Genomic DNA, 16,050 nt, shown 5'->3' on the forward strand with positions numbered 1-16,050 from the left:
CTGCCAAGTACGGACTGAAACCTCTGCAAACTGTAAGCAAAATAAACCTTTCCTTCCTTAATTTTGCGCGTCAGATATTTTGTCCCAGAAATGAGAGAAAAGTAACCAAGACAGGTGCCCTGTTGGCCTGGAACTCCTGAGGCTAGTGAGGTGCGGAGATTATAGGGCTGTGCCACCATATTTAGCTCACAAGTCTAAATTACACACAGTACGCAGGCTTCAATAAGGCAAGATAACATTTTAATGTCACGGTAAGAATTAAGGTGTGTTCAGCACAGACTCCGGGGGTGATCCAAGCATAAACTGTCTGCACCCAGTTCCATATGCAACTCACTGTTACATCTCCCAGATAGAGGGAAAAAACAAAAACAAGTTGGGATTCAAGCTTCAAACAAGTCTGCTTATATCAGACCCTTAACTAAGAAATTAAATAGCTAGTTCTTACTCATATAAGCCCTAGACTCCCAGCTGTACATTTGGAACCTTCCTGTGTGCTGCATAGCTTACCTCTCTGCTAGATTCTGAGTCACAACTGATTTGTTGAATGAAGGCTTGAAATAAATGGACTCTCTAGATTGCAATGCAGCCTTCCTCTATCACTACCCTCACAGTTGGTGCGGAAAGGATCAAAACTTCCTCTTTTGCAGGCTTTTTCCTTTAGGACGATGACATGTCTGGTCAGAAAACCTTTGCTGATGATAACCTGGCTCCTCCTGTCTGCGGTTAAAAAACAAAGTGCTCTTGAAATGACTCATTGTCTGTATTTGTTTCATTCTGGGGCAAAAACTGTGAGAAAGCTTTGGAAATAAAACATTTCATTTATAAGCTATCCCGTGGCCCACCACTGGTAATTCAAAACTATCATCCTGTATAAATTGGTATCATTATACTTCGAGAACCTCGCTGAAGAATAATATTTTCGGACCTCTGACTTGCAATCTCTTGCTCTCAGAGAGAGAATAATATAGCATCATTTGTTCCCGTGGGAGATTTCTGTTCGGAATTTTGAGGAGAGAAATATATTAGACCTTTGATAGGATCTATCTTATGAAAAATTAAAAGGTTAATGGTCTCTGGGCTTTCCAAATGAGATTCTGGCATACACCGTCATAGCACAGGGTCCTCAGCGTGTCTTTTGAGGGAAAAAAGGGCTAAAAGGAAATCAGAAATCTGACAATTTCTCAGCAGAATGAGCTGAATTTCTCATCACTTATACCTGCATGAAGGTCTCAGCTGCTTTCTCTTGTATTAATCCCAGCCCGGCTGTAGATGAAGATGAGAAGCTGAGTTTTTACTCTGGGCAATGAATGAGAGTGAGGATGTATTAAATGTGTGACGGTGGTCATTTGAAATATTGGAATTGGGAGGCTGTATCCAGGTAGGGATATTAAGATGGAGATGGAAGCAAGAAATTCTAGTCGAAACCGTCTGTATATAAATGCAGCTGTAGATTTGTCTGGAGATAAAACAGCCCAGAGGGGAAATAGTAGATAGGAGGTATGTGCTTTAAACAGGGGAAATGCATAGGGATGAATCTCCTCATCCAGTCCTCCCTTCTAATCCCTGACAACGATTCACCCTTTTTTGCAGTTATTACTTTTTATTAGTATATGTTCCAACACGTGATTCTATTCCTCACGATGAGGTGGTACATATACATAACACATCTTAATTTTTTTTCATCCGTTTCCCTTGCCCGCCCTTCTCTCCATCCCTTGGTCTCTTTCCCTTTTGCAAAAGCTCTGTCTATTGTCTTTCTTTCATTTTGCTCTTCATTTATATATTGGGTTTCTCATATAAGAGAAGCCACGTGCATTTAAACGTGTGTCTGATTCATTTCACTTTGTATTATGGTCTCAAGGTGCATCCATTTCCTTACAAACGACTCAGCTTTATCCTTCTTTGTGGCAGAATAGTACACTATTGTATGTAAATACATGCTTTATCCATTCATCTGTAGATGGACGAACAGTCCACTTTCAAAGTTAGCTATTATGAGTTGTGCTGCTATAAACATGGGTGTGATGGACCACTGCAACAGGCTGTTTTTAACTCTTGCACAAAGATGTCTTTACTGTCTGCATGGCTTTGCCTTTTTCAGAATATATCTGAGGCCATATGCTGTACTGACTTCGTACTGACTTCTTTCACTTAAAAATGTATTTATGGTTCATCTCTGGCCTTTCATAGCTAGTTCACTCATTCCTTTTAGGGCTAAATTACATGTCTATTTTTGGAAGTGCCATGCCTTACGCATCCACTTGCTTGCTGAGTGTCAGCTTGGCTGCCTCTGAGGTATGAGCATTTATACATAAGCTGGTATAAATATTTGTGTGTGGGCTTTGATATGCACAGAAGTTATCATAGAGATGCATTTTTTTTTTTTTTTTTTTTTTTTTTTTTTGTGAAGGCTTTTTTTCCACAGCATCTTGCTTTGAGCTAAGTTTCTTCTAAATAGAAGCAAGGCAAGTGATTGCTTTTAAATGCGGGTGTATGGCTTTTGATCCTTTCCCTCCCTATTACCTGCAGGAGAATAGGAACCCCTCCAGCCTTGACCTATATGATTTCACATGGAAGTTGTTATATGACCAAAAGAATCATTTTATTTTTTCTTTAGAAGCCTGATGAGGGTTGTATCACCTTGTTGCTTCTATCTCCTCTCATGGAACTAATTACCATTTTCAGAGAAATAAGGCTTGAATTCGTATCACAGGTGGACCGCCCTGCAGCCAGATGAGCCCAAATGCTCAGGTGGTTTGCTTAGCTGGACCAGATAAAGACACAGTAAATGTCTACACGACAGTGATTTATCATAGGAGACAAATTACTGGAATGGGCCTCGGGTGTCCTGTCACTTGGGTCTGAGAGCCCCACATTTATGTATGTGATTCAGGTGCTGGGAACGTTCACTGTTGGACTTAAAAATTGAGAGAGATTGAACCTAGTCTACCCTGTGGCATTTGCAATCCACGAGCAGATGTGTGCCTGGCAGCAAACGACTTGGGTGTTGTGTGTGTGTCAGAAATCATCTTTGCCACTTCTGTGGGGAGTTCGCTCTGTGATTCTTCCTCCTCTTTCCTGGAAATGAAGCAAGGAGATGATGTTGACCGGACATGATCTATCTCCTGGATCGGACTTATTAGTATCTTGTATTTCATTATTTCTGCTGCAAAGTATACCTGGTATCCTTGCAGAATCTCAATTGCTGTGGTCATGCTCCAGTGATTCAGTAAACCTAACCCCAAATTTGGTTTCCGTGCGGAGATCAATGATGTCACCCTCAACCCCAGAGGATATGAAAAGGTTTGCTGCTCACATAATAGAGTTGGTGGGGGGAGCTGCTTGGAAAATGGCTTGAGAGAGTGTGGGGAAAAATATTGAGTATGATACAGACAAAGAAAATATATGTGAATACTGATGATGAGCATAAAGATTATTTCCATGTTTTAGCTATTATAAATCATGCTGCTATAAACATGGATATGCATGAATCACCATGATACAGTGTGTTTAACTGTTTAGGGAAGATACCTACAAAGGAAATAGCTTGGTCAACTGGGATTTGCGGTTTTAGTTTTTTGAGGGATCGTCTTGCTCATAGTGTTGTACAACCCTTAGTGGTTATACTGGTTTCATTCCTACCAGTGGCTGCACCTTGAAACTGTAATGCTGAGTGAAATAAATCAGATGCACAAGCTTCCATGTCAGATGTTTTCCCTTACATGAGAAACCTAAAATATAAATCAAATGCAGAATTAAAGATAAGTAAGGTCATAGGAGGCTGGGAAATGGATCTTTCTCAAATGGGAAGGGGACCGAGCGTTGGAAGGAACAGGAGAGATGGGAAGGGTAGGGAGTGAAGATGTACTGCAGACATGTACCAGCGCCACACAAACACTGTAAACATTGTATCCTACAGACATGCACAAACAAGAGAGTTTGGCTTGTGCACACAGTGAAGCCTGTTCAACCACCAAACAGGATGGGCTCCCGGAATTTGAAATGGCATCTTGGAACAGGAAGATATCCTGCTAAATGCAGTGAGGCAGGCCACCTTGATCTCATTCATATACACAAGTGAGAACAGTTGATGTCCTCGGAGTTGAGAGTAGATGGGGCTTCTCTAGGCAGGGATCTGGCAGGGAAATGAGTACAAGTTCTTTAGGAGATATAAGTTACAGTTAGATTGGAGGAGTAAGCTATGCTGTGCTGCTGCAGAGAAGGGTGGGTGCAGCTATCCATCAGGTCTTGTATGTTTTTAAAAGAAAAAGCTATGCAAAAAAACTTTGAATGGCTTTACCCCAAAGAAATAACATAACTTTGAGTTTCAGTTTTTTGAAGACATTAAATCCACGGGAAGAGAAAGGAGGTAAAAATCTTGAAGATATAGCAGTAGGCATAGAGTTCTTAAACAAAAACCAAACTGCATGGGAAATGCTTCAAAGAATCAACAAGTGGGATCTCATCTTACTGAAAAGTTTTTGCACATCTGAAGAAATCACCAGCAGAGTAATAAGAAAACCCACAAACTGGGAAAAAAATCAGCTGACTGTCCCTCAGACAAAGGACTTCTACCTAGAACATATAAAGAATTTAAAAAAGGCTCCCCAAATTCGAAGACCCAATCCAAAAATTGGCATCTGAGATGAATACACACTTCTCAGATAAAGAAATACAAATGGTAATACAAATACATGAGAAATGTTCAACATCATTAGTCATTCGAGAAATAAATTAAATTAAATAAATTAAAACAACATTGAGATTCCATCTCACCCCGGTAAGAATGACTAGCATTAAGAAATCTCCATACTAATATTTGTACTGGATAGTATCCATGTTCATAGATATGTTTTCCCTGATTTGAACTTTAAACAATGTATGAAGTGAGATTAAAAATATGTACATGTTTAAACTTTAAAAATATATCATAGTAAAAGACCCATTACCTTAAACCCCTGACAAAATCCTCCTCCTTGCTTTGAAGACAGTTGTGTCACCATTCTGGCCACTTTTTGAGGCAGCTGTGAAAGTCCTTTTTCCGGATCATCTTTACAAGATGTGGTAAAAACTACACTAGATGCCACTGCCAAATACCATCTGAGGGAAAGTCAGGCTCATAAAAACATGACGTTGTGTGTTTCCTCATCCACCAATAAGGTGCAAGGAATAACGCTGCATCTGGCACTGTGTGCCTTCTGACACTTACCCAAAATCGAAGTGATCATAGAAGATCAATGTTTTGCATCCATTTAGGACGCTGAGACAGCTAGGGCGTACACCTATGGACATGTATGAAAGAGAACATCCAGAACTGCTGCACAAAGTAGCAAGAATGATGGGATAAGAGTTTTTGAATGAGGGGGTAGATTTTGAGGGGGAGTCATGACAGTGTGTCTTTTGCTCCAATCCATTTTTTTCCAAGTTCAAGTTGGACAGGTAACGTACTGTCCAACCTTGCAGTAAGGTTTCAGGGAAAAACATCTCATGCATACAGCATGAACACCCAGTCGTCACGCTCATGAACCAAAGGATCTCTAATCCATTTTTAATTTAAATATTCACCTTTTTTTTTTACCACACATCATACCTGTTTCAAAACATCACATCATACCTCATGAATATGTTTAATTATTATGTATCAGTTTGTGTAAATAAATACTGGAATCAGAACCTGCTGTGCCAATTAAAGTCCAGTTATACGTACTAGCTTACTGAATTACAAACAGGCAGCATGCAACCGTGTAGATCTGTGAGGAAATTATGTACTGTTCACCTCTAATTGGGCTATCATTGTCTTCTGTTTAAAGGGCCTTGGTAGCTTCTATCTACTCTGCTGTTTTTCTCATGAAATAAAATAATATTTTTGAGCCAAGAGTCTCATTAATTTGCCAAGGGTGACCCTAAACTTTTGATCTTCCTGCCTTAGCCTCCCGTTGTCTGAAAGTATAGGCAGGCATCGCTACAGCTGGCTTTGTATGGAAATTTTTAAGAGTATATATAGTTTTTTTTTTTTTTTAATCTGGTACCAGGAATTGAACTCATGACCTTGCACTTACCAGACAGGCGCTGTGCTGCTGAGCCCCAAGAGTATATATAGAAGTACAACACTAAAGTAATTACTCATATGCTCTTCATCTGTATTTAGCACTTGTCAACTCAGTGGCTAAACTCCTCTCATCATTTTCCACATTTGTTTTCCCTTCTCTTGCCTTAGTTCAGTAAGACATCATTTCATATCATTTTCAATTACAACATTTCACCTGTGGGTGTGAACATAGGTATCTGACAAATGTATATTTTTCTTCTTTAAGATCTTTTGTTTGATTTTCTTCTTTGCTTGTTCATTTTTTTCTTTGGCTTCACTTGCTCAGTCCTCCCACTGACCTGTTTGAGTTTGAGAGTCTGGGTTTTAACATCAGACTTAACTCTTTTTTTCTGGTTTTTCTGCTTCCTGTTTGTCTGACCTTGAACAGGTTTCTTCTCTTTTTAAAACATTATTGCTTTCATGTATGAATTGGAGCTTTGACTCTAAGGATTCTTTGAGGTCTACTCTAGAGGAAATGGAACACACCCTTTGGCATATAGAGAGTAATCACTAGGTGTCACAAAGTATCCTTGCTGTTGTTCCTGTTAGTAAGTGTTATGTGGGACTGGTGGCCAGTATTAAACTAGGGAAAGAAAGAGAGAACAAGAAAAAAGAAACTAGAGAAATATTGATATTTGTGGTGGACAGTTCTAGATTTGGGTGCCTGTTACAAATACTGAAAGATGAAATACGTCCAGAAATAGTTGTAGACATATTTGCTTATATGGTAGGTCATTTCTTTGGAACCTCAAAGGCTGGACCAACTGGAGAGAGACTTGGTGTGGCCTCTCTCTGTGACCCTTCTAAGAACCCTGGCATGGCGGGTCTTTCCCAGCTGCCTCACACCTCAGGATGCACAAGTATTGCCTCACTGCCTTGAGAAATGAACTACCCAGTTGAGGAGGGCAATCACCTCTGTTTCCTTCACGATAACCAAACTTTTCTAAAGTGATGTCTGTCTCTCTCTTCCAGGGCAGGTTCTGAATGTTCTGGATGAGTTGGGACTGGCCAACAATACCCTGGTGTACTTCACATCAGACCAGGGAGCCCATGTAGAAGAAGTGACGAGCAAAGGAGAAATGCATGGAGGGAGCAACGGAATTTATAAAGGTGAGAAGTGGTGGTGTGGACCAGGGCTGGCCTCATAGCTCAACAGCAGGCTGCTTTTCCCTTCGTTTTAGAGATTTTCCATTCTCCTTCCATTTCTCGGCAGTGTGTAAAACTTCCTTACGCTTCACGCAGTGCACACCTAGAAGACCCAAGTGAGCCTTTCCGCTCACTTTAAAAGCCTGTGTTCCTTGTCCGGACATGGAATGGTACTGCATGTCTATGAATGCAGATACCACCTCATGTTATACATCCGGTGCAAACTGGACCTGCTCTACCCCTACATTTGCATGTGCTATCCTTGCCGTGACAAGTTAACACAGATTCGCTGCCTTACAGCAGCACAGGTGGTTAAGCAATGGCTCTGGAATACACAGGTTCAAGGTGGGTATCTCCATTGGTCTAAAATCAAGATGGCAGCAGGACCCTGTCCTTTCCCCTGCCAGAGGGAAAGCTGTTTCCTGGCCTTTGCCAGTTTCTCCAGGTGGCCCTCATGTCTTGACTCACTGGGTCTGGTCCCATCCTTGAAGACCACAGTTCTGTATCTGCAAACCTCCTTCCCGTCTTAACCCCTCTTAACCTCTGGTTCGGTGCCCTGGTCTCCTTCACTTTCTGTGACCCGCCTGTCTCCCTCTTATAAGGAACCTTGTGGTTACATTGGTCTCAAACAGGTAACCCAGAATCATCCCCCCATCTCAGGCTCCAGTAATTTTCTTTTTCAATTTATTTTCATTAGTATATGTTCGCCGTGCATACTGATCTCACCGTAGGGAATTTGCGTTTGTACATAGTAGACCCTAGTTCTTCTTTTCTCATTTTCCTCCCTTCCCTTCAACCCCTCTTACCTCTGCATTTATAAAAACTTTGTTTCCATTTTCCCCTTACATTCTCTTTTTTGAAATCCCATTTCCCTTTGTTTCCTTCCCTCTGCCCCTTCCCTTGTCCCCCGTCCCATTTGAGTATGTTTTTTCTACTTCCCAGCTCCTGTGGGTTTCCAACACAAAAGAAACAATGCAGAATTTGAACATGCGGGTCTGACTTATTTCTGCTAAAGTTATGGTCTCCAAATACATCTGCTTACCTAAAAATATCTTGTATTTAGTCTTCTTTACAGGACAGCAGTACTACGTCATATATAAATACCACATTTTTTTAATCCAGTCCTCCATTGATGGGCATATAGGCTGTTTCCAAGATTTAATGATTGTGAATTGTGGTGCCATACACATGGGTATGCATATACCACTATGACATGATGATTTTAATTCTTTTGGGAAGGTACCTAAATAGGGAATATCAGGGTCAAATAGAAATTCTAGTTTTAGTTTTTTGAGAAATCTCCATACAGCCTACCTGAACCCACAGCAATGTCTGCAGCCAATGATTTGCTCTTTCCAAGCACTGCCTAAGCCATTTCCACCATGGACCAGGTGTCCTGCTAGCCTTTGGAGAAGGAGCTGCCACTTAGCTTGTACTTTGTACAGTGTGTGCTCTGTGAATTTAGGATACAGGTATCTAATTTCAGTACAGGTGGCTCATTTCACAAAGACTCAGATGAGATGACAGGAGCACAAAGATTTGGGTTCCCCCAACCAAACCTGCAGTGCAGGTGCCTGAACACGTAAGAAAGGATGATGCTTTAGCCAGTGAGACAGGATGAATGGACATGGCCCGCCACAGGTGTGAGACACGTATTGCATACCACAGAGCCTGCCTGAATAAGCCACAATGTACACAAAGTAGAAAAGCATGTGACTGTTGACTTTTGCAGGCACAAAGCAAGAAAGTACAGGCAACCCTTTCATCTCTCCATCATACTGATGTTTCCCAGTCTCCTGGTGACTCAGAGCTTACACCTCACGTTAGGCACAGATGATATCTGGGCTGCTTTCTTCCATCAGGTGGTGTGGAAATATTGACTGAACATCTATAGTTTACAGGGGGGAAAAGGAAGAGCAATTATAAGATGTGCTTCCTTCCCAGAAGGAAACCTTGGTTAACCAGTGGGTGATTCAGTGGTTATTCAGGAGGATGAGTTTGGGCAGGAGACCTACAGGGAGCCCTTTAATAAGAGCATCAATGTCTGTGAGCACAAGATGTGAATGATTCACACATGAAGGAGAGCCTCACTTGACCAGCGGGGTCCAAGAAAAGTTCCAAAGAGAGCAGGGCTTGGGAGGAAGTAGCCATTCACTGTGGGCATAACCTTTTCCTCCCTCCCTGCCCCCTTTGTCTCTCTGTCTGTCTCTCTCTGTCTCTGTCTCTCTCTCTGTCTCTGTCTCTCTCCCTCTGCCTTCTTTATCAGTTCTCTTCCGTAGTAGCTCTTGGCATAAGGAGAAGCGGCATTTAGCTAGTTCTGTAGTCTCCCCGGAGTTTAGGAAAGCTCGTTGTAGTGTCTGACGCAGAGGTAGAATCCACTGCAGTCTGTCTTATTGATGGTCCATGAAACCTTACACTTACATTCGTGTCTCTTGTGTGCACTCTGGAGTCCAGGATATCTAAGCATCCTTACCCTGCCAGGGACCGTTTCGTAGACCTTCAGTAGCCTGGTACCTAGCACAGAAGCATTCCCTTTCCTTAGAGTCTTGTTGTTAGAATACAGGGCACATGATCATAGCCTGCATGGGTTAAATGACCTTACAAGTGTGTTTCATCAGAACAGTATCAACCCCATTGGGCCATCGCTCTTTGTGTGCTCCTATATTTACCATCTTATTTTACAATCGTAATGCGTAAACACTTGCTTTCCTATATAACATGAGTCTTATTTCCATAAGGCCTGTGTGGACAGAGCTAGCTTGGCTTTATTTTGTAGGTTACAGCACCTCTAAAAGTTGGAGTTACGGACTGCATTTCATGCCCGGATTCACGCACTCATTCATTCTCTGGCCGAATGCCTGTTAGAGTCTGAAATAGCTTAGCGGCGGGAGGAGACATGTACATAAATCACTGTGATAGGCATAGTTAGAAAGTAATGCATTACTTAGGAAAGTTCCATACACATTGCCGTGAGGGTTCAGGGCAGGGAGAGGTGACGGTGGCTGATGAGTCCAAGAAAGGCTCCAAGAAAAGTGGGGAGGAGACAGCATTGCCATTTTCTGTGACAGTGAAGACAAAAATGGCATGGGTCAGGAAGGGAGTGTCACAGGTCTTGAATGATGGCTGGCTTCGGTTGCTACCGTGCAATCCTAAAAGCATATCAATTGCCATTCTGCATAAATTCTTTATTTAGAAATGCACTGGAGGTGTTAGAAATGTTATTTTGTGTGTTTGTTTGTTTGGTTTGTTTCTCGCTGGTGTGCCAGGAATGGCATCAACCTGTGACCCTGCGTCCACATCCGAGGTGCTGCTCTACTTAGAAGCGTTATTCTTTTGTCTCACTTCATTGAAATCGAGCTGGTGACTGAACATTGTTGAAAGACACAGCCCTCAAAGAGAGATGCAGTTCCCTTGCAGCGCCGGGAAGGGACCGCAGACTTGGAAAAGTCAACGTGTCGCGTCTCGTTTTGTAAAGCTGCAAACTGGAGCGCGGGAGGGGGAGTTTAAGTAGACACAAAGGAATTGTGCCATCTAATGTCCCGATCAAAAGAACATCCTTTTCGGAGCAGTAATGACTTCTTTAGTCAAAGCCCTTCACTGAAGATCTGTACTATTTAAACTCATTGATTTCCCTGTATTCCCAAATCAAATCTGTGTTGCTAATGAAATCTAGGGGCTAATTTAGTAAAATTGCCAGGATTAAGCCAACTTTCTCCTGAATTCAATGGGCTTTTCCCTTGAATACTATGTACCTTTCGTCTTTGTTATAACCTGCATTTGAGGAAGTAATAATTGAATATTGTGGAAGTAAGACAGTACTGAAAACAGTGTCTCTCTTTTTGTTTTTTCTTAAGAAATTGAGGTTACATTGTGATTATCCTGTGTAGATTTAGATGCAGCTGAATTTTGTCTTTGATAAAAGTCTTTAGCAAAAAAGGGGAATGGGGAGATTAAATTGGAGCTCAAAAGTGTATTTGGGATATAATTCGGTCAGTCCCTAGAAATCTTGGCAGTAAGTCCTTCAGGTAGTAGTTCCTGGAGTGTTTATCTCTCAGGATTTTCTAAAATAAATTTCCTTATACTGTCCACATGTTTTGAATACTTTGCCAACCCAATAAAACCAGTTTTCGAAGAACAGCCCATCTTCCCATTTAAGAGTGAAGCACTTCCTGTTTCCATTGCAGGCACTAGTTAAATTAATCCTGTTTTCATATCAGTTATTTGGAGCTTCTTCAAGAACAAGATAAGCAAATAAAGAACAACAGATATTCTGGAACTTTTTATGTCAGTCTGTGACTCCTTACAGCACTTACCAGGGAAAATTCCATAAGGGCTGTTCAGATATTGGAAAATGTCTACATTAAGGTGTTGGGACTCTAGAGTGTGAAGCATTGCTTAAAACTGATGAGGCTTAAGGTTTCTGTGCAGTCCTGAACTCTCCAGGAAATGTGGATTAGGATTCTTCCTGGTTCCCTGTCTCCTAGCCCAGTTTTGAGCCCCCTGAGATGAGGAGCCTTGACTGCCTAATTCACCATGTGACCGCTGGATCCAAAATAACCACATTGTAGGTGTTTAACACGTGGTCGCTGATGACCAGTGAGTACTTCCCCTACCTGCCGGTGTAGAAGCATTTTCCCTAAAACTTTAGATGGAACCTTAGATGACACCCCCTAAGAGTTGGTTACATAGGAAGAGGGTAACTAATCCAAAAATTCCAAAATGCCAAATACTCCAAAACCTAAGTCACTGAGCTGAGAGACACGACACCAAATGAGAAAAGTCCATACCATGAAGTTATGTTTCATGCACAATTACATATGGCAAACAAGTCCTGATAAACAGATAAGTTGTATACAGTGTTTTTAGGACATTTGTATGTGGGTAAAATACAGAGTCCATCAAAAGAATGTATACACACTCCAGCAGTTCACTGTACTAATAAATGTCCAGAAACTATGGCCACTTTCAGCACGTCTTGTAATTATAGAGACCAAAGGTAATTTGTGTTAATCTCAGGATGTCTCAGTAAATTTAGTATTAAAAGATTTATACAAGTTTTCCTTTTCCTAATATATACATTTTTGGGCAGACTCTGTGTATAGGCATTTCGTGTTTAAGCTTGGGTCCCAGCCCAAAATGTCTCATTTTCTGTGTGCAGGTATTTCAACATCTGAAACAACCAATTGAAAACCCAAAATGCTTCTGCTCCCAAGCATTTTGCTAAAGGACACCCAAACTGTAGTAGGTGCTCTTTCCGCTCTGCCATGTCGTGGAGGCAGCACACTGTGGATTGAAACCTCTACAAACTGTACCCCCAAATAAACCTTTCCTCTTTAGAGTTGTGGGTGCTGAGTATTGCATCTCAGCAATAAGAAAGCAACCCAAGTCGAGAAAGTAACCCAAGTCAGAAACTCTCCCAAGTCGAGGTCACCTTGAGGAAGTTTCTTCCTCAATCCTTTTTCCTCTGCCTACAGGCAAATATCAGTGAAACAGATAAACTAATGCCATAGAAGGCTTTTCTGCAAAAGTATGGGAGGGAAATCATGTTTTCCTGAGTGTCCAAGAATGTAGGCTTTCTGCACATGCAGAGAAATGCTTTTAAAAATTCCCTGATGCCTGCCTTGAAAGCATCTCTCTTCCTCACCTGAAGTGTAAATTTCCAAAAGCAACTGATTGGCTCAAGTCCATGTCAATTCTGAGTTTCTTCTCAGAGTCACTGATTTTGGCATCTCTTTGCCTCATAAAATAGCACAGCTTTCAGAGAGCAATTGATATTTTTATTGGGAAAGAAAATAACCGAGGGAGGCTCTGGTGGTCTATTAGAAAGTAGTTCTATTCAGCTTCTTCTTCAGAATGTTGGCAAATATGTCCCGTGGCTTCCCAAGGAAGGGAAGAGCTTTTGCTTCTGGCCAGCACAAGGCAGCAGAGACTCTCAGGGGTGTCTCACGGCCTTTTCACATGTGGAAGAAGTTTATGTTATCTTCATTTCTTTGTAAGCTCGTTAGGTTCAAGATTCTGTGCATTCACAGATTGGCTTCATAGCACATGCAAGGCACTAGGGTCTTCAGTCCTATTAGCTTGTGTTGTAAGTGTTGGGATGCAGACATAAAGATCTCAGGTCTTGCCCCCTGCATCAGTGTCTGGGTTGATAATGGACCACATATACCATAGTTGTCCTGTAAGATTATAATGAAGCTGAAAAATTCCTGCCGTCTAGTTACACCAGAGCCATCAAAATCTCATAGCGCAATGCGTTCCTTATGTGTTTATGGTGATGCTGTTATAAGCAAGGCTTATTCCCTGCCAGGTATATAAAATACAGCACATCAAATTATGCACAGTACATAATACTTGACAACAAAAGACCATGCCACTCGATTATATCTTTACTATAGCGCACTTTGTTGTTATTGCAGAATGCATTTCTCATAAAAAGAGAAGCTTCCTGCACATCAGGATGGTATGTTTTGTCAGCAGCACCTTTATAACATGTCATGTTTCCTGTTTCTCAGTTTCACTGTTTTCGTTTTGGTTAATTTCATACCGTATTGTTTTGCTTACCACGGTGCCTATGTGTCACTCAGCAGCACAGCCGGGATAACGTGCATGTTGTGGAACTCTGGAGGAGGAGCAGTAGGGTCAGGTAACCCAACCTGGGAACTCAGAGAAACTTCCAGGAAGATATTTGGGAGGCATTGTACTGAGGATGCTGCTGCCTGCACTGGCGAATTACAGCCCATTGTTGGATATTATTGGTCCCCCTGGAATGAGAAAATATGCATAGAATTGATTGTCATACATCCCATAAACTTGAACTTGAGAAACACCTTGTAAACGGAGAGTAGGGAAACATTATCTTTACTGCCGGTGACAGACGGTTTACTGAAATCAGAAGGGCATGTGATCCAGGCTTTAAGGATTTATAGAAATGATTGGTTTGGGTGTGAGGGCAAATCCCAGCAGAGCAAACATCAGGAAAAACGGAGGTTTCCAGATGGTAAGAAAGGACAAACTGTTCATTAGGACATTTACGTGAAGCTCACTTCAACCAAAGGCTGATATCTGAAAGGTGAGCCAGCCAGGATATGACTGACTTTACATTTCAGACTAAAGTCTACCTATAATTTTTATATTTCAGACTAAAGTATATATATATTTTTTTCATTTTTGCAAAATATATGAAGGGGTGGTCAGTGAAATAAACAACCAGGAGATGTCAGTGTGCCGTTTGCCCACAATATTGAAGGATTATGGATGAAGGTCAGGTTCAGTGACTTCATCCAGCCCCTACATCAAGGCAACCAGTTGGGGCCCAACACTTGATGTTGTAAATAAGGTTTTGCTGAATGGCAGTCATGCTGCTTTAGGGATGTCTCATCCCCGGCAGTTTATTGGCTACAGCAGGAGAGCTGCATAGTTGAGACAACCACCCACAAAACCTAAAATAGTTACTACCGTACCTGGCTCTGTGGAGAACAGGTTTGCAGTCGGTGACTGACTTACGCATGCAATGTATCACTTGAGTAAGTCACTCATATTTGTTCAAGCTGTGATGATTCATTTTGTGGGTGTTCTTCACATTTTTACTCCTCATTTGAGTGTGGACATCATCAAGTCATTGTTTTTTTTTTTATATTTGCCCTGATTGGAGGTGGATAATAGGATGGTTGGACGTGCAAAGTATTGTTGCATCTCCCATCTGCGGTCTCTGGGTTTTCATCCTTAGAATCTATGCTTCAGGAAGAGTGCGGACTGTGGTACTATCTTACAGAATAATGCTCTAGTGTGAATTACACTCACCATATTCTTCCATGCATTTAGCCTTCATTCAGGAAATCTCTGCTATACCCAGTGGATAGGCACCCAAGGGAAAAAACCTGAAAAGCAGAAATATTTTATGAAACTCTATGCCCAGATCAAGCCTCAGAATGACTAACATATGCTCTTGCCATTAAAAGTGGAGTGACCTGCTGAGTGGCAGCACTCTGAGGGACAAAAATAGAAGCCTCCCTTGGAAACACCTGTTCCTTGCAAGATCAGGGAGTAAATCACAGAGGAATCTTCTCTTCGCGTGCCTGGAGAGGTCCAGTAACTCAGCCCTCACCCTACTGCGATGAGAACATCACGGCAACACGGAATGAAGATGTGAAAAGTGTGATGATTACTCCACCAAATTTTAAATTTAGACCGTGGTTTTTTTTCTCTGCTCATCAGGGAAGAAAGATTCAGATCACTTGAACAACCATTCTCCAGTTTTCCAAACCATAGTTATTCTTGGGAGGCCAGCTCAAGGTCTGTTGACACAGGATGTCCCGGGTAGAAATTACCTGTTATGCTCACTATGCAAGCTGTCCTCTGAGATCCTGGGTTTCTTTAGAGCATGATGTGAAGTCACCGATGACAGAGACCCCTTCCCAGTCCTCACTGCAACCCAGCAAGTGTGTATTTGTAATTCCGTGAAAAGTTATTGGAATTTTAGCGAGTTAATTTTAATCTACTACTTTTAGTGTAACCCATGGTGAGAATAAAGGCACTAAGGCATATCTGTAGTTATGGGGAGCCAAGAGGTCCTAAATTTAGTCACAGTGGTGGCCATCTGGAGCACAGGCCTTAAGTCGAGGCTGAACACAGGTTTTATTCATTCATGAAGAAGGGAGCAGCTTGAGGATGAGTGAGTATGAGAACCGTGGGAAGTAGGTGAGTGCCGCGAGCTGGGCTGGTTAGGAGGCCTGAAGTCACCTCTGCAAATGCAGAAAGAGTAATCTGCATAACACCATTGAGATAGTGGCAATATAAAATAAAAAAGGCAAATATAA

The 16,050-nt window shown here is 41.7% G+C and overlaps 1 protein-coding gene across 7 annotated transcripts in view; it reads left to right on the plus strand.

The window, feature by feature from the left end:
• Sts (steroid sulfatase (microsomal), isozyme S) overlaps window positions 1-16,050 on the plus strand; it is a 167,412-nt gene that overhangs the window by 119,839 nt on the left and 31,523 nt on the right. For all 7 annotated transcript variants that reach the window (XM_013505578.1, XM_013505577.1, XM_005406533.2 and 4 more), the window contains one exon: window positions 7,061-7,198. In XM_013505578.1, the coding sequence (XP_013361032.1) occupies window positions 7,061-7,198 (138 nt within the window). The remainder of the gene's footprint in view (window positions 1-7,060; window positions 7,199-16,050) is intronic.

This window comes from Chinchilla lanigera, unplaced genomic scaffold, assembly GCF_000276665.1.
Source record: "Chinchilla lanigera isolate Chin_1 unplaced genomic scaffold, ChiLan1.0 scaffold00098, whole genome shotgun sequence".
Taxonomy (NCBI): domain Eukaryota; kingdom Metazoa; phylum Chordata; class Mammalia; order Rodentia; family Chinchillidae; genus Chinchilla; species Chinchilla lanigera.